General features: G+C 46.4%; 2 protein-coding genes across 3 annotated transcripts in view; one reads left to right on the forward strand and one right to left on the reverse strand.

The window, feature by feature from the left end:
* LOC110198973 (lysosomal acid lipase/cholesteryl ester hydrolase-like) overlaps nucleotides 1–11,857 on the reverse strand; it is a 162,470-nt gene extending 150,613 nt beyond the window's left edge. For both annotated transcript variants that reach the window (XR_013485143.1, XM_078150705.1), the window contains exons 1-2: nucleotides 11,092–11,857; nucleotides 10,557–10,643 (exon numbers count right to left, since the gene is read on the reverse strand). The gene's annotated coding sequence lies outside the window, so the exon portion shown is untranslated. The remainder of the gene's footprint in view (nucleotides 1–10,556; nucleotides 10,644–11,091) is intronic.
* A 104-nt stretch (nucleotides 11,858–11,961) lies between these two features.
* The window catches only part of RNLS (renalase, FAD dependent amine oxidase), a 245,466-nt gene continuing 238,130 nt past the window's right edge, over nucleotides 11,962–19,297 (forward strand). Inside the window, exons 1-4 of the mRNA XM_020974955.2 lie at nucleotides 11,962–12,073; nucleotides 12,728–12,833; nucleotides 13,281–13,423; nucleotides 16,990–17,148. Of these exons, the coding sequence (XP_020830614.1) occupies nucleotides 11,962–12,073; nucleotides 12,728–12,833; nucleotides 13,281–13,423; nucleotides 16,990–17,148 (520 nt within the window). The remainder of the gene's footprint in view (nucleotides 12,074–12,727; nucleotides 12,834–13,280; nucleotides 13,424–16,989; nucleotides 17,149–19,297) is intronic.

Genomic DNA, 19,297 nt, shown 5'->3' on the forward strand with positions numbered 1-19,297 from the left:
TGTATTATGAGAAAACAAAATAAATGCCTAATTAAAAATTCACAACTCACAAAGGCAGCTAGCTGGCACAGTGGATAGAAAACCAGCCCTGGAGTCAGGAGGACCAGAGTTCAAAGCCAGCCTCAGACATTTACTTGCTAGCTGTGACATCCTGGACAAGTCACTTAACCTTGAGTACCTCCAAAAACAAAAAAATGAAAAACATACCTCCTATCTTTAGTTCTTTCTCTGGATGATCAGTTTATATTCAATTTTTAAAAATTTCTTTTGGATCCTAAATATTTCATAGGACCTTGTAATATATGTTACTCAGATTAATTTCTCCTTGAGTATTTGTTGCTGCTTAAAAAGACATGCCTACAAATCAAACACGGGGTAAATCATTCACATAAAATTTCCTCTTTTTGGCAAGAGGAGAGAGAGCCTGGTAAGTGGGTTCCTCTAACTCCAGTACTTATGACCCGAAGGAGCTTCCTGCTTTCTCACCTCCACAGTCCTGCTCTGTTAAGCACTCCCTGCCCTTTGCCCCTCTTCAGTGAATCCTGACAATGACAGTTCAAGTTTGCTTATGTTTCAGTAACTCTCTTCCTACAGTTGTGTCTCAGACCCCCTTAGCCTTTCACCAAACTAATCATATGCAAAGTGATAATACAAGACAGATTTCAAAGAGGAAGACTTTCCCTCAATGGGGGAGAAATTGTGATGTGAATGAGAATTCCTTCTAGACTTTACAGAATAGGAAGCTGAAGATCTTTGGACAAATAGTAGCCATCCACTACTGCCTCTGGACAGAAGAAGAGAGAAATTAGAGGAGTTAGCTAGATAATTATGGAGTAAAACATATGGGAACCCAAAATCCTACTAAGTAATCCAGAAGCTTCTGATGTGACTGAGAATGGGCCCAGGAATGCAGAACGAGCTGCCTAGCTTAATCTAGAACATTCAGAGGGGTGATGTCAGAGAGAAAGCACAGTTGGAAAACTACTTTTGCTTTCCCTACCTACAGCAAAGATTCTTGGATTGGTAAGGAGGGACTAAAAATGGCATACTCAAGACAAAAAGGAAGAGGTGTTAAGGTGAGGTGAGGTAGTCCAGCCACCAGGCCCAGATGAACTCTCTCCACCGAGATCTAGTGGCAAATGTGAGCCCTCATCAATGATCTTGAAAGACCATGACAAATGGGAGCGATGCCACAGAACTGGAAAGGAGAAAATGTTGTTCTAATTTTTTAAAAAAGGGAGACAATAGAGTCTGCTGATTACAGGTGAAGGAGCTTGATGTTGAGTCCTGGAACAAATTTTGCAATGTCTTAGTAGAGAAAAGGCTAGTGACTATGGAGGCAGTGTTCAGAATCATCAAGGCTTTACCAAGAACAGTTCATTTCAGACTCACCTGTGTTTTTACAGAGTTTCTAGCCTGGGAGATCAATAGGATGGTATACTTGCCCTAGATTTTTATCAAAACATTTGATAAAGTCTATCATGTGAGGTAGGTCAATGTGGCCTCTATGGGACATCTGTGGGAGACCAAGAAAAGAAAGTTCTTGCCACCAAGGTCCTTGGCATTGTCAAATGGTTCAACAGCAGAAATGGATATGTTTTTATCAATAAAAATTACACTAAATAAGCGGTGTTTGTACATCAACCTTATCCCTACCACACCCTCCACTTACACACAAGACAAATTGGATTACTTGCCACCAGAATCACTAGGTCTTCCTATCTGCCCAAATGCTTTACCCTAAGGACACTAGGTCTTTCCGTCTGCCTTGAAACTGAGCCCTCCTATATGTGTTGCCTTTCCTAGTAGACAGTGAGTTCTTTTTGATTGGGGACTCTCTTGCTTTTCTATTGGCATCCCCAGCATATATTATAGTGCTTTGCAAGTAGTAAGCATTTAAGAAGTGCCTTTTCATTCATCCATTCATTCACACAGGTAATCACACAATTAGGTGAACTGGAGATTTGTTGAATAGCTAGACTAAAAGAAGAACCATTAATGTCTCAGTGTCAACTTCAAAGGAGGTCTCTGTGATCTGTAGTTGTACCCTTTCTTTTTTTAACATTTTAATTAATGATTTGGATAAAGGCATAGATGCCATTCTTACCAAATTTACAGGAGACACTGTGAGAGATAACCAGTATGTTGGATGACAGGTAAGATCCAAAGGTATCTGTACATGTGAGAATGTTGGGCTTCATCTAAGAGAATGTAATTTGATCTCGATAAATGTCAAGTCTTACAAAAACCAACTTCACAAGTATATGGGAGGCTGGACACGTGGCTAGAGAGCAATTGGTCTAAAGAAAGATCACCAGATTCGACAGGATGATGGGGAGCCCCAAAGGTGAGTCACAGGATAGGAGTCCAAGGAGATGATCACTCTTTTGGACTCTGCTCTGGTCAGATCACATCTGAAGCATTATGTTCATTCCAGATGCTACATTTCAGGATGGACACTGATAAGCTGGAGAGCTTCTAGAAGATGGTGAAGGGTCTCCAGGCACCAAGGTGACACCATGGATAGATAGAGCACTGGACTTGGAGTCAGAAAGACATGAGTTCAAATCTGGCCTCAGACACTTAACTAGTTGTGTGACCCTGTGCAAGTCACTTAACTCCGTTTGCCTCAGTTCCTCATCTATAAATTGGTTGGAAAAGGAAATGGGAAACCACTTCAGTATCTTTGCCAAGAAAACTCTAAATGGAGTCACAGAGAGTCAGACACGACTGAAACTAGCAAACAGCAACAACAAAAAACAGGGTAATGGGCTACCTCTGGAAGAAGTGGTCTCTCCTTCACTGGGGGGTCATCCATCACAGACTAGCTGACTACTGGCCAGGGATGCTATCACTGGAAGTCTTGTGTAAATGTGAGTCAGGCAAGAGATCCACCCGCATCCCCTTGAGCTTCTGTAAATCCCAAATCAGCACAAAGCTGTTTGAGTCCATGAAAGGGGGAGGCCAGGAAAGGGGATTGGGGGGGGGGGTGAAGACATATAAAGATTGAGATAATGGTGGGAAATTCCAAAGATTAGTTTAGAAATCTTACTTTTTATTAGCAGTTTTCTTCTACAAATATTTCTGAATTTGTATATTCTTTTATGATGAAGACCCTTAGGAAACTCTCACGGTTTGGAGTGTGTAGTCGCAGAGTTAAGAAGGGAAATAGTGAGCAGGGACTAGAATCACGAATCCAGATTTGGCTGCAGAAGAAGAAGGGGACAGCTAACCAGGGATTTGCTCTCAGAAGTCGCAGGATCCAAAAAAGTCAGGGATTTCAGGTTGTGAAATCAGAGAAGGGAAGAGAACAGGGGCTAAAGGCAGAATCTTGGAAAGATGTCAACGTTTAAGGAAAAGGAGGAACAACAGAAGCAAGCGAAGGGCAGAGGGAAGGAGGGGTCAAAGGAGACGCTAAAGGGGGCAAGATAGAACCATGAAATCCAAGTGACGGAGGCGAAGTTCGGGCAGTGCAACGAGAAGGCGGTGTTCTCAATGGAGCCAGATGTTCAGAAAGAAAAGAGCAGGAGCACTGGAAAGGCCCCTGGGCAGGGCAACTGCGGAATCACTCGGAACCTCCAAGAGGGAGATTTCAGTAGAGTGGAGGGAACAGAAACCAGCGGGCAAGATGTTAAGTATCAGTGCCTCCCAAACCCTCACCGTATTTCAATTACACCTAATTCTTTTCTTCTTGCTTCCACCAGGTCTACCTATGACTTCTTAAATTTCACTGTGTGCTTTGAAATCTCTGTTCTGTGGTCATACTCTTAAACTTTCCAACCAACATTCCTTCTACCTCCTTGATTTATCAGGAATCTGAGGACACAGTATCCACTCTAGTCATCTCAACTGGCAGACACTTCTCTCACGCCTCTGGGTTCACAGAAACACACAGAGGGGGTGAGAGGATAGTCTGAGCTCCCTACTCTTCCTTCTAAGTCGTTCTTTTACCACCATCTCTCAATTACTTTCCTTTGTTCAGGTTCATACATGGCATGTCACTTATCGACTTCTAGGGAACTCTCCTAATTTTTTCAATGGTTTTAGTACCTGTCATAAGTCCTTCCTCTCCACCCCATCCCTAGCCATTATCCTCGGGGATTTTGATACACATGGTGACATCTCCTCTCACAACCTGACCACACAGTTCCTCGACCTCCCTCCCTACAGTAACATCCTACATCAGACACACGGCAGAATGGCCACACCTTGGACCTCACAATCTCTCAGAACTACACCAAGATTTGGAATGCTGGCATTCTGTTCTGACCACCGTCACTCACCCTTCCACTTCTGCCACTTTCTTGTTCAATCTGCACTAACTTATCACCCCTCTTCTGGCTTTCAGCCCTTGCCCATCCCCATTTTTATAATTATCTCCTCCCCTCTAGCTTCACTGCTCTTCAAGAGTTCAGTTCAAGAGCCTCCTACACCAGCTCCTCCCAGTTTACTTCCTTCACCTCCACTCCCCATACCCCACCATTGCCTTGTGTTCATCTCGTATCCACTGACATGTGTCCATGCTGTCTCTTCGGACAAACTGTAAGCTCCTTGAAGGAAGACACTCGCGTTAGAGCCTTGCCCAGCGCTCCTCCTTTGAAGGATCACTGACCGACAAACTGCCTCCAGGTCCGGCCCTGCCTACCTTGCTTGCCACCTTCATGTTTTAATAAAGACCAGCCTAGAACCCCTTACCCTACCGACTTTCTGTACTTCCTGACCTGTAAATCCTTAATCTATGGGTCACTTCAACTCTTGGATTTCTCTACTCTTGCTCCAAAGAGACCTGGAACTGAACTGATTTGACCCATTCATGGTACAGAAGTTCAGCTGAGCCTCACTGCTCTTTGGCAATCCTGTCTTACATTGGCAAAACAATTCACCAACAAGGCTTTTCCCTTTTCTTCTTGCCTCCAGCAGGAACAGAGAGAACAGCAACGATTAGCCATCCAAATGCTTATCTCCATACCCATACTGAATCTATATGAGAGACTTCCAGTAAAAGAGATGATGTAGAGGATATTTCCAATTCTGGTTCTCTTTCATCTCCTCGAACAATAAGGAATGTGGCCCCTATGTAAAAGAAAAATAGTAACAAAAGCAAAGAGGGGAAAGGCAATAATACATCGCATGGGAAATCTCATTAGAAAGAAAGGAAGGCTGAGATGAGTACAGAATGGAAAAAGGAGTTTCAATACAATGAATTAATGCTATGGAGTAAAAGAAAGCAGTGTGAAAACCCTAGATGTGGGAGTACATACTTCACCAACAATAATGTGATCTTTGCCTCTATGAATGGTAGATCAACCGCCCGAATCTCCAGAGTTGTTAAAGACAATCAATAAAAAGAACTAAAGGAAGACATCGGAATGGCAGTATGGACAGAAATCAGAAAATTTTAACAAACAAGAGAACAAATAATTTAACAACAGACGGATAACATTTCTAAAGTAATGGATGATCTGAATGAGAATGGTAGGTCTGCAACTTTAAAAATTCAGAGATGGAAGAAATACTATTAAAACAAAAGCAAAGGCCAAGTCCACTAATTGTGGGCATTTCCCATAGCTCTCTCCTGGGCCTTCCCCTCCCTCTCCATATTTCACCTGTTGATCTCTCCAACTCCCATGGATGTGATTGGTTTCTCTATACTGATGATTCTCAACTTTAATTATCCAGTCCGGATCTCTTTCCTAACCTCTAGTCTTACATCTCTAACTACCCCTTAAACATCTCAAACCCAAGATGCCCAACACAGAACACATTATCTCCCCCCCCCTAATTTACCACTACCCTCCCTGTTGACCAGGCTCACACCCTCAGGGTCCTCTTCCTTCTCTCTCATGCCCACATCCAATCTGTTGCCAAGGCCTGCCAATTTTACCTTTGTGACATCTCTCACCTAGGTCCCTTTCTCTCCTCTGTATTGCCACCCCCATGAGTTCAGGCCCTCATCACCTAATCCTCAGAGTATTACCATAACCTGTTCGTTGATCCACCTATCTCAAGTCTCTCTCCAATCTGGTCCATTCTCTACTCAGTTGTCACGGTGATCTTTCTTAAGCACGAGTCTGACCACATCACCTTCCCACTCAAACTCCACTGGCTGCCAATCTTCTGCAGGATCAAACAAGGATAAAATCTTCTGTTTGGCATCCAAAGCCCTTCGTGACCTGGCCTCCCCTCCCCCTCTACCTTTCGAGGCTCTTAAACCACATACTCTTCCATCCAGTTACACCTGCATCTTTGATGTTCCACAAACAAGATTCTCCATATCTCAGCTCCAACCATTTACCCTGGCTGTCCCCCATGCTTGGAAGACTCTCCCTCCTGGCTTCCCTGACTTCATTCAAATTCCAGCTAAAATCCCACTTTCCAGTGGATACCTTTCCCCAATCCCTCTTAATTCTTATGCCTTCTCTCTGTTGATTATTTCCTACCCACCCCATATGTAGCTTACTCGTACACAGTCATAGGCACGTCGCCTCCCCCATTAGATGTGAGCTGGTGGAGGGCAAGGACTGTCTTTTGACTTTCTTTGTATTCCTGGGACTTGGCACAGTACCTGGAATACAGCAGGTGATTAACAAATGTTTACTGACTGACTGCCAGTGACAGGTAATTGCAATTTTTGGACAAAGTGCATGTTGATCTACGCACCAAAGGAGAAAGTAAAAGGTTTGAGGAGTGCCTCTCTACTCTGCAGGTTATCACAGAGAACGAAATTCTCCTAGAAAGACAGGGAGAAGCAATTTAAGGAGAAAATAGAGAAAAATAATGTGAAGAGAAGCAGGAATACCAACCTATGGGAGACTGGAGGGTAGAAGACTGACACAGATAAGGAGGAAAGACAGACCATAAAATGTTCGTTGATGTAATAAGTACTAGCATCTTTAAAAATTATTGATTTCAAAAAGGGAAAGAAAAGGATCTATTTGCACAAAAATATTTATAGCAGCTCCTTTTGTGGTGGCAGAGAATCGGAAGCTGAGGGACTGCCCATCAATTGGGAATGACTGAACAAGTTGTATACGATATGTATATGACTATAATGGAATATCACTGTGTTATAAGAAATGACGAGCAGGTGGATTTCAGAAAAACCTTGAAAAGACTTACATGAACTGATGCAAAGTGAAGTGAGCAGAACCAGAACATTATACATAGTAACAGCCACGTTGTTCAGTGAAGACCAGTGTATGACTTAGCTATTCTCAGTGATACAATGATCCAAGACAATCCAAAAGGACTCATCATGAAGCATACTATGCACCTTTAGAGAACTGGTATTGTTTGAACACAGATTGAAGCACGCTAGTTTTCTCTTTGTTTCCTTGTTTCTTTCTTTCTTGTTTGAGTCTTCTTGTACAAGATGCCTAATATGGAAACATTTCACATGAATTGCACAGGTATAACTTATATTGGATTGCTTACCATTTTAGGGAGGGTAGGGGGGAGACAGAGTGAGGGACAGAATTTGGAACTCAGAGCTTTAAAAATTGTTCTAAGATGTAATTGGGAAAAAACAAAATTTATTTTAAAAAGTATTGATTTCATTTAATTTCTATCCCCTACACTTCCCATTAGATCCACACACTCTCACCCCAGAACTATCCCTCATAACAAAGAATAAAAAAGAAAAAAAAGAGTTCAGCAAATATAGCCAACACACGGCAAAGGTCAGAGATGATCCGCAGTATTTGATACCATAGTGTAAATGAGGGTTCTTGATCCTCTAAGGAGGAGGCTACTTATGGTATCGTAGGGAAGTATGACGCACTAGTGTCAGCAGGAAAAAGATGTTTATGCACAAACACAGATGATAATAGGGAGTAGGTACGGAGGAGACAGGGAATAGGGAGTTAAGCGTCTGCTATGTGCCAGGCACTTTGCTAAGCACTTAAAAAGAACTTTTTTAAACAAATATTATCTCATTTTGTCCTCACAACAAAAGTAAATGCTATTATCGTCCCCTTTTTACAGCGGAGGAAACTGAGGCTGATGAAAGTGAACAGACTGGCCCAGGGTCACCCAGCTAAGTCAGTGTCTGAGGCTGGATTTGAACTCAGGGCTTCCTGACTCCAGGCCTGGGGCTCTGTGCCCTGTGCCCCCAGCTGCTTCAGTAGCAGACTGTACCTGGAGTCCTAAAGACATCAATTGGATTTGCAGTGTGTCCTTTTTGATCTGCTTAGAAAGAGAGGAGCAGTTTCTAGACAGAAGGCATGGACGGTTCTGGTCAGACCACATATGGAGTATGGCACTCAGTTCTGGGCAGCACATTTTAGGAAGGACAAAGACAGGATGGCAAATGGCCTCAAGCTCATACCAGATAAAGGAAGAGCTGAAGGAAATGGGCACAGTTATCTTGGTGAAGAGAAGACTCAGGGCGGGAGGGGATGAAAGCTATCTTCCCATATTTGAAGGGCCATCATGTGGAAGAGGGAGGGTCTGGCCCCAGAGCAGACCTCAGAGAGTTGGGCAGAAGCAGTAAAGAAGGAAATGAAGGCTGGAGGTGAGGGACAGGCTTCCTAACATTGAGAACAGCCCAGAAGCGGACAGGGACTTTTCCCCTCTCCGAGGTCCTCAGGCAGAGGCTGGCCATCTGGGAGGAGGAGCATCCATGAGGGGAGATATGTGGAGTATGGCATGTCCTAGATGGCTGCTGAGGTCCCAACCAGCTCTGAAATTCTGTGACTTAGTTAAGGCACTTTTCTCTGTATGTCATCTCAAGCTGAAAATACTTCTGTTTGTTAACATTTTGGAGATTCATTGCTAACAATGAAAAGCTTGCTAAAGGTATTTTCTTACTTGAGCTAAATTTTACTAAATTAAACAGCTTTATCCTAGATGGAAACTCAAACATATAATTCTATCTGTAATCACCCCTCCCTCCATTCCTGTTAGCTGTATAGATCTAGGATCAGGAAAAGGATTAGAAATGAGAAGCATTTCCAATGCAAGGCAGACAGTGGGGGAGTGCAGAATTAATAGAGACCCAAGTGTGTTGGCCACATTCCAAGGGCTGGTTTAGCCCTGAGGTAGAGACTGTCCTTCTCCTGCTGAAGCCTCCTCCTTTTCCTGCCACATGTCTATTCCCACCTGGAGCCCTTGTCCTTGCTGAGTCCACTTTTTAAAGCTAGTGGCATATGCTTGCCAAAATCTACCTGTACAATCCACATGGGCTGAATGCATTAGGCCAGCAAGGTAACTGTGCCTACAAGGTGTTCTTGCCTTCCCCAAAGGCCACTCTGCTTTTCTCAAATGGACGAGTTCCCCAGCTGCCACCCATAACATGGCGGATACACCAGGTACACCATAGCACCTGCAGCAATCAGACCTTAAGTTTTCTACTCGCCAGCTGAGCGAGGCCTCCTGGGTCTGCACTACACTGGCTATGTTCCGCCCTAAAGGAAATGGGCCAATAAAGCAGTAAATACAGAAGTTTGCTCTAACCTGACCCTGCTCCATTCCAGGCCACCTTCAAAGGGCATTCTGAAGGTCACTGCTGTGGCCACCACAAAGGAGGCAGGGACAGGAGAACTCCTGTCCTGATGGGGTGTGTGTGTGTGCTGCCAAAAAACCCCAAAGGAGGTGGCAGAAGTGTAAGAGAAATGAAACAGGTAAGGTAGAAAGATTATATGTGCAGTGAGGCTATCTAACCATCCCCCAGGCAGAGGGACACTGGGGAGGCACAAGGCTATCAGTGACACTGTCTCTGCAGAGCTAAACTTGTTAAAGGACTTACTGGGCAATAGTGATGCAGGACTCAAAGGTGGATTTCCAAGGTGGAAAAGTGTGAGACACAGGCCTGTAGACACAGGGCATTCCACCTTTTACCCAGCTGCCTCTGGGAAGAAACTTGCTGTTCAAATGACCACAGACCCGAGCTGGAACGAGCAGTGTTTGCCACTGCTGGGATGAGCAAATCCCTGTCCAGCTAGCCAACGAGTAAACACATTCTGAAATGCTGGTGCCAGCATCCCGCTGGACTGTTTGTCCATGAGGTTGCTACAATGAGAATAACCCCTTGTGAAGAATGTTTTGATTGATGGCATGCCACGAAGGAGAGAATGGCCAGTAAGGTGGGGTATAAGACACAAAGATTTGAAGAGTGGACCCCTTTGTAACTCAAGACAGTGATGACTGCAGTAGATAGTTGACAAGACGCCCTTTGGAGCCTGACAGCGGGGCACTGGACAGTTTGACTAACGTCCATGGGGATCCCTGTAATGACAAAGGTCAGGACAAGAAAAGCTCTCCAGTTTCTGGCAACCCTGCTCTGATTCTTGCCAGACTATCTGTTCCTTTGTCCTCACCTCTCCCCCTCAACTTTGGGCCTCAGTTAAGGATGATGATAAGTAGACACTTCATCCCATTTCTTCGAAATAAAGTGGGCTCAGATGACAACAGCAAAAACACCGTCACTGCAATCCAAAACACTGATTTTGCCCCCACTAACTGCAGGCGTTCTGATGGAAAAACATGTGGTGGGCACTCCTTTGATGCAGCACATTGCCTGGGACGATTCATGAGCAAGTCATCATTCAAGAGCTTACCTTTGTAGGGAAGTTTTCTACTCGTCAACACTTCACCATTTAATGCTCATGATGCCAAGCAGCCCAGGTGAGGGAGGTCACGGAGCCCTATGGGAAAAAAAAAAGACACCACCTGAATTCTAATTCCTGTTCTGCTATCAAGCACCTGTGTGACTTCGGGCACATCACTTCACCTCTGCAGCTTGTTTTTGTAAAATGAGGCGTCTTGCATCAAAGAGGTACTTAACAAATGGTTGTTGAATTGGTTTAAATTCCCTTCACTCTCCCATCTTATGGGTTTGTACAGATGGGGTAAGCATCCCCAGCATATTGCTGGGACTCAAATATTTGTTGCATGAATGAATGAATGAATAAATAAATCCTTAGTGGCCTTTTTTAAGGTTAGTGACTGAAAACTATGAGAACCTTTTTTGAGGAGTGGAGTGGAGTGGGGTTGGGCAGTTCCATTCCAGGTATTTTTATCAGGAGTAGCTTTTTTGGGGGAGTCTGTTTTTCCCCAACTAACCACAGAAAAGGCCCAGACACCGGCTGTTACCTTCCTTGCTGTGGAATGTAACAGAGACAATTCTGAGTCTTAAAAACTGCCAACCTCCACCAAAGTCCTCTATAAACGCCTCCTATTGGCGCCTCCGAGGAGGTGATCGCTGTCCCAGCTCTGACAGGTCCAACAGAGCTGGACAGGCTCCACGTCCGTGCGAGCAGGGGTGGCTCCCTTCTTCCCTTACCCGGGGCCGTAGCATACAGCAGGCCATTAATAAATGTTGGGCTAAATTTGGCCAGGTTCGTTCCCAGAGGTAAGCCGTTGCTGCGGCCACGAGAACTCAGGGCCCCAGTTTATCTGACCCAGGGCTGAAGGAGGTGCCCGGGGACCCCAAAGGTCTGAGCCGGTCGTATCTGCACACAGCCGGGGCTTAACCTTTTCGCGCTGATCCAGGGCAGATGTGGTATTCAGCAGGCGCTTCACAAGGTTCAGATCTGCATCCCAAGGGGCTCAGGCACAGGAAGCTGAAGACTCGTGTAAAGGCGGACGGTTGGGCGGGGGCCTTGGAAAAGGCGGGGCCTGGACGAGGTCCTGGGTTCCAATCCTGCCCCTCCTACCTCTCTGCGCCTCAGTTTCCTGCACCTACAAGAGGTGCACCTATGAGCACGTTACACTGGAAGTTCTCTGAGGGCAGGGGCTCTGATTGCCTCCTCAAGCACAGGAGCACGCGTCTGGCTACATGCAGTTTGGGGTGGGGCTAGGGGACTCGGCTCGGAGCCCCCCCAACTTTCTTCCCACTTGGGGCCTCAGTTGGCCTACCACGCCCCAGGTACGCAGGCGCGTACCTCCCTGGGAGAAGGCCGCCACGGGGTTAGGGGTCAGGGGGCGGGGCGAGGCGCCGGGTTTGCGCTCGGCAGAGCCACCATGGCTCGCGTGTTGGTCGTGGGCGCGGGGCTCACGGGCGGCCTGTGCGCGGCGCTGCTGAAGCGGGGACGTCCCGTGAGCGTGGCGGTGTGGGAGCAGGCGCGCGACTCAGGTGTGTGCGTGAGGTCTGCATCCCGGAGCTCCCTCCTCCAGCACCCGCGGAGCTCTGAGCGCATGCGCAGCCATGAGCTCATCGTTTAGAGGGCGCGTGCCCAGCTAGGGAGGGGGGAGGATGCGCATGCGCGTCGGGACACCGCCTCCGCGGTCCCGGATCATCGGGCCCCGCCCCCTCTCTTACACCCTCCCCAGCTTTTATTCCGCTGGGCCCGTGACGTCATCCTCAGGAAGCTTTTTCTGGGCACATGCTGACCTGGGACCGGCCGGCAGCATCTGTCCCCATTGGCTCCTGCTTTGGGGGCGGGGCTTGTGCAACACTAGGGCCCCAGACCTCGATGTGCATTGGGGGAAACTGAGTCCGGGGTGCGGGGCGCGTCACATAAGTAGTAACTGGTATCTTGGGTTTTGTGGAAGGGATCTTGGAGGTCATCGAGTCCAAGCTGCGCCATTTTATAGGTGGGGAAACTGAGGCCCAGAAAATGGAGACCGTGGGGAATAAGTGTCAGAAGCGGGATTGCAGCCGCTCCCCCCTTTCCCCAGAGCCCCTCATGCTGGTTTGCTCCAAACCCCAATCTTTTGTGCTAAAAGAGCATCGGACGCCTCTGTATCTCCCGCCCTCTGAACCTTGTCTGCTCGTCCTTCCCTCCAGGGGGAAGAATGACCACAGTCCAGAGCCCCTGTGACCCCCAGTGCAGGGCGGACCTGGGGGCTCAGTACGTGACGCGCACCCCCCATTACGCCGGGCAGCACCAGAGGTGAGTGAGCCCCGGAGCCTCGAATGGCAGTTGATTGATAATGGTGGTGCACGCTTGTTTTCAGAGAGACGGTTGTTAAACATTCAGTAGCAGACCCCCGTGTGTGCTCAGGTGCTTTGAGCGCCCACCACTTCCGCTCCTGGGTGCAGCTGGGCCCGTTCTTTTTGGCTTATCTTTGAGGCGTGTGATAAAGAAGTCTAGAAGGGGGTGTTTTAAATTTCCCATCTGTGAATGCGCTTGGGAAAGGGGAGCTGGCGCAGAGACTGCTGATCTCTGCTGGGCATTCCCTCTGCCAGTCCCAGCTGTGAATTAACCCCTAGATACGGGAGGTGCCCGGGAGGAGTGCACCATCTCCTAGCAGAAACCAGGAGCGCTGGCAGGTCCGGAGGGTTGAGCCGCTTTATGCCTCTCTGTGCCTGGGCTGACCTTTCTGTTTTTTCATTCCAGTTTTTATGATGAGCTCCTAACCCAAGGTGTTTTGAAGCCACTCACCTCTCTTATTGAAGGAATGGTAGTGAAAGAAGGGGACTGCAACTTCGTGGCACCTCAAGGCATCTCTTCCATCGTGAAACATTATTTAAAAGAATCAGGTGGTATATCGGGTTCCTTGCCGTCTCCTGGAGGGAGGGATAGAATTTAGAACTCAAAACTGAAAAAAAAAATGAATGTTTAAAATTGTTTTTTACAGGTAATTGGAAAAATGAAAGAGTTTTTTTTTAGGATTACAAAAGAAACCAATTATATTGAAATTGTTACAAAAATAGTTTTAAAAATTCACAGACTCCAGATTTAAGAGCCTTTTGAAAAAGGGAGACACAACATATAAGAGGTTTCAGCTGCAGGTCAGATGGAAAGACCCTTGGGGTCCGTTGGGTGGTGCAGCCAAACAGATGGTAATGAACCTTCGTTAGTTTCACTTCCATTGATAAAACTCATCTGTTTCTGATGTTGAGTCATGTGAGAAGGCCAAGGCCTTTGGTGGTGAGCACTGTTTTTTTCTTGGTCTTGAGTTAACTACGGCTGCCAAAGTGGAAGAGGGAGAGCAGGGAGAGCCATAGGACCTGCAGTGGTGTCCACAGTAAGATCTCATACATCTCCTAGGTGATGTTTGTGAGGGCTGAGCCAGAAACAGCGCTGGTGGGGGGAAAGGAGAAAAGGGGAGTATGCTCTTGGACTGCCTGCCTGTCATGGCAGTTACTGGTTATCAGTTGGGGGGGGAAGATATCATATCCCTTCCTTACAAGAGTTGCCTCCCTTGATGATTGCTAGGGCAATCAGGCCAGAAGAAGTCATGGTCTGGGAGGCTGTGATATTCCCAGGGCTCTCGGGTGCAGGGTTCTGGGCTGTCTCCACTGGGATCTGATGTGAGGTAGTGGGTGGTATGGTAGCTTGCCTTCTCTCTCTTCCTCTAGACTCAGTTTCTTTATCTGTAAAATGAGGGCTTTGTATTAGATGACCTCCAATGTCTAAATTTATGATCCTATGAGCCCCTGGCTGTGTAGATGCTTACTGTTTCTGGTTAGGAACAGATGGTCTCCAGGTACAGATTCTGGTTCTCCCAAGCCCTGGATATAGATTATCGGACTCCCAAAATACTGCAGCTCCTCTTCCAGTAGGTCCGATTCCAGGGCCCTTTGCTAATAATGGTCAAGAACAGTACTTTCCCCCTATTTCCACATGTGCATACACGAGCACAGAGATGAGCATATACACACAACACTACACACACACGCACACATGCGCTCGGATGTCTCGCTCTTTCTTGTTCTACCAGCCTATGCCTGTTTCTGTCCAGAAAGCAAAGATTTTTTTTAAAAAAAGAATTAGGTGGGCTCCAGGTTTTTCCTTAAGAGATTGGCCTCTCAATTACTGAGTAAATCAGCATCATTCCGTGAAGTCTGTGGCGGTGATCGCTGCGCTGGACAGCCCAGGGAAGTTCAGAGGACAGAGGAGAAGCCATTTGTTTCTCTCTCAGTACTGATCTCTGTGAAGGGCCCATTCACTTACTCAGCAGGACCCAGAGACATCAACAAAACAGCCTCTGCCTGTAAGGAGCTTGCCTTCTACTGGGGAAGAGCCATCCCCTTCACAATGGGAATAAAGTCAACGTGGACAGGCAGCAACATGCAACCTCATGACCCTGGTCCAGTGGAAAGATGGATTAGATGGGAAGTCGGGGGACTTGGCCTCAGACTCTACCTTTGCCTCCTCCAGGCACCTCAATTTTCTCCTCTGTAAATGAAGAGGGTTGGACCAGATGGTCTCTGTTTTGCTAGCCTTGTGTCATAGTGACATGGAATCCATTTCTGATGACTCAGTGGTTAAGATTTTAAAGGTAGTGTTAGTGGACAGCTACCAACTGTAGGCTTATTGAAAATCCCCATTTGCGTGGTTTCTTTAGGAACTACCTCGAGGTTTGTTCCTGGACTGATTTCCATATAAACTACTTTGACTGTATTTTTCTTTTTTAATATGAAAATGCTTAGGAATTTTATGGGGAATTGAAAATGTTGAAAAAAAACCATTTACCGTAAATCTTCAAATATTATTTGTAGTTGAGGTGGTAGAAGATCATGGGGTAAAGTCTGGTTTCTCTTAACTTTTCTCAAAATTATGCTCCAGAGTTTTGTGTTTTCTCATGGTGAGTACTTAATCCAAAGGGATTTGAATTGGATTACCTTGATGAGTGATATTTTTCTTTTAGTTGTTTGGAAAATTCTTTTTAATCATTGAATCTTTCTAGTTTGATGACAGTGTTTCTAGGTGAGTGACCATTTCTGTCTGAGGATTCATAGTGAATTTTATTGTTATGTAGCATCTCCTTTTATCTTGCTACTTCTGGGAAATTTTCTTCAGCAACTCCTTAAAAAATGTTGTTCAGTTGTTTTAGACATTCATGACCCCGTTCGGGGCTGTTTTGGCAGAGATGCTGGAGTGGTTTGCCATTTCCTTTCAGCTCATGTTATAGATGAGGAAACCGAGGCAAACAGGGTGAAGTGACTTGCCCAGAGTCACACAGCTAGTCGGTGTCGATGAAGCCAGATTTGAATTCAGGAAGATGAGTCTTCCTGACTCCAGGCCTGGCGCTCTATTCACTGTGCCACCTAGCTGCCCCATCCTTCTTGACCGATCATTTACTGTGAAAATGAAAAAGAGGGAACATGAATTATGTATGTAGTGACTGTGCTCACCAGATTTGAGGCCAGCAGCTTCTGTTCTATCATCTCTTAGCAATTTTCATTCATTCAGGGAAAAGAAAGATGAAATCCCTCCTCTGTACCAGGAGTCGCGTCTCTTTGTGGAGGAGGGAAGCCATCTTTCCTTTACACCCTCTGTGAGTTAACCCGAGTGGCCTTTTTGCTCGTCCTCACACGTAGCTGACCATCTCCAAGCCTTTGCCCTGGCTGGCCCTAGTCCTCAAGTGCTCTCTTACCTCCCCTCATGCTCAAGTTCTCCCTTGTCCTGGAAGCCCCCACCCTGGGTGCCCAGCTGCTGGTGCCCTCCTTGGCTTCATCAAGCCCCTGTGTTCATTTTCTGTGTCCTGATGTGTGCCCATGCTCTCTCCCCCAATGCTATAAGCTCTTTGAGGGTACAAACTGTCTCGCTTTTATCTTTGTCTTCCCAGCCTGGCACCGTGGCTGACATGTAGCCAATGCTCAAATGCTTACTGGCTGATGAATGGCTATTTAACCCCAGGCATCAAGGAATTCGAGTCCCCCAGGGAAGAGCTGCCTGCAGTTTGCTGACACAAGCTGAAGATGTGTAGACAGTGATTTCTTTCCGCTTGCACCTGGGAAGTCAAGCGTCCTTTGCTTTCTTAGATTATCCTGAATGAGCTTGCAGAGGCTTGAAGGGGGTCTTCCCTGCCTAGATCTAGGATCCAGTGACCACCGTGATGTGAAAGAAAGTACATCTTTATCTTTTCTTGAAAATTGGGGAAGGAATGCAGGTAAATAAGTTTAGTAAGAGAATGCCTGCTGTGCCCGTCCTTCTGTGACACCATGTACCATCCCTGTAACTTTCTGGACAAAGGTGCCCTTCTGCCCTCTACACCCCCTATTTTGGATCACATGGCAGCGGGTACTGAGAGCTGATCTCAAAGTCGGTCCTTTTGTCTCTCCCAGAAGATCTGAACCCAGTTTCCTTTGTATTCCAGGGGTGGAAGTCTCATATGGGCACCGTGTAACTGAAATCTACCTTAAAGATGACAAGTGGGAAGTCCACAAGGAAGTGGGAGGCTCTGAGCTGTTCGATATCATCATTCTCACGATGCCTGTTCCCCAAATCCTTCAACTCCAGGGCGACATCAAGAACTGTAAGTCTCTTCTTCCAGAATGTCCTTTGGGATCTTGGCTTCTTCCGGTAGAGCTAAGGGGAGACTGGCCGTCTGGTCTCAGTGCTGGTTTTCATAGACTTGTTTGTGTACCTCAAACATCCCTGCTCCATTTTGCTCTCTCGTGTTTCTGGAGCCAGACGCAGCACAACTGAAGCAGTTCACATTTCTTTCCTTGGCCCCGTTGTCTGTCATGAGTCCATGTTCACAGTCTGTTGCCATGTTCTTGCCTCGGAGATGAGGGGAATTCTCCATGCCCAGAGCCCCTGGCTTGGCCGGGCTGGCACCACTGTGGGCTGGCAAAGGCCGCTCGTGCCGGGCACATCAGGTTGTTGGCTCCCTCCGTGGCAAGCAGTAGCTCCCGTAAAATGAACCTATGTTTTTCAAAGACATTTATTTGTTTTTATGTATATTTGTAATCTGTCCCTCCCACTCTCCCTGTCCGTTAAACACAAGTAAAAACAACCAACCCAGAAAACAAAACAAAACAAAAGCTTCGCCGTAGACGTGCCTCATCCAGGAAGGCCAGTCCCCACATTGTCTCTGGCATTTTAGGTTCCTCCCCGTTAGGCGAGTGGCAGTGAGGAGAGGTCTCCTCTTGAGGCGTAGGGGCCTGCTCTCTGGTGTGTTGGGCTCCTCAGACGGTTCTTCCGCAGGCTGGATGTCATTGTATAAGTGTTTTCCTCGTTCTGCTCCCTGGGCTCTGCATTCACGTCTGAGAGGTTTTCCCAGTTTGGGCTGAAACTGGCCGTGTCTTCACGTCTTGTGGCACAGCCATATTCTGTTACTGTCTTAGATGTCCTTTGGTTAGCAGGATGACTCTTGCTTTCCAGGATTGCCCTCAAGAGTTGCTCCAGAAGTTTTGTACGGAGGGTCCTTTGCTGTTTCTTTGATCTCTTTGGGGTCTTGGTCTGGTTGAGGTAAACCTGGCTTAAGAGATGCACACAGCTGAGTAACTCCAGGGCCATAGTGAACTAACCTGTTGATAACATAAAATACAATAAGCCTTTCCTCAGAAGCAGTGGTCATAGGGGCAGCCTCATGGATGGAGGGGAAGGAGGACCAGAAAGGCAGGAGCCCAGAGGGCTTTGGGCGGAAAGGAAAGGGGCTCTGAAAACCTTTGGCAGAAACTTGAGGCAGGCCCAGCCCCTGCCCAAGGCAGCAGTGCCTCGAGGGACCCTGGGAGAGCCGGGCGTAGGCCATCTGACCTGGGAGCCCCAGGTAGGACCCCATGGTTGGGGATTTGGCTTGGAAAAGAAATGGTGAAAATTACAGAAGAGAAAGAGTGGGCCCAGGGGGTCCTGCAAGCTGGGGGCTCCAGTGGCTCTGCCTGCCTGTCAGAAGCACCTGATATGGAAGTAACGCTACCCTGCCCCTGGCTCCCGGGCTCCAAGGGGGGACTTAGGTAACAGAAGAGACAGTCCATGAGCAGGTGCAGTGAGAGAAGTGCCCTGTGCCACTGGGTGCACAGGAAGTGCTCTAGAAACATCCTGAGTCATCCATGAGAGATCTAGATTGGTTGTAGGGAAGGAAATGGAGGAGAAGCTCTTGGCAATAGGCCCTGCCTCCCTGGACTCTCAGGAGGGTCACTAGCCCTTCTCCAGGCTTTAATTGGTGAATTGCTGAAGACGCTTCATCGTAAAGACAGTTTTGAACCATTCCATCGTTTGGTATTGCAGGGATATTCCAAAGGCTTCGATGATGTTTGATGGTTCTTTAATGTTTACATTTATACATGCACATACAACACAACATAACAAAACACAACACTGTGAAACAAAACACACACATATATGTATAAGTACATAAAATATATATGCATTATATACAATGTGTACAATTTTATGTATAATATACAGCATATACAATATTATATATACTATACAATATAAACATCAAAGGACTGTAAAAACATTATTAAAACTTTGGAACATCACTAATTTGAAACATCAAAATGATTTAAAATTGTCTTTATAATTCTGTAAATTATATTTTTATACATACATACATACATATATTTGAGTGTAGATTCCCCATTATTCTGAATAATTTCCTCCCCTGTCTTTAGGCATCTTCTACCTGTCTAGTAAATGCATACTTAGGTTATGATCCAAGGCTTATAGATCATATA

This window comes from Phascolarctos cinereus, unplaced genomic scaffold (genome assembly GCF_003287225.1).
Source record: "Phascolarctos cinereus isolate Bilbo 61053 unplaced genomic scaffold, phaCin_HiC Scaffold_3;HRSCAF=262, whole genome shotgun sequence".
Lineage (NCBI taxonomy): Eukaryota > Metazoa > Chordata > Mammalia > Diprotodontia > Phascolarctidae > Phascolarctos > Phascolarctos cinereus.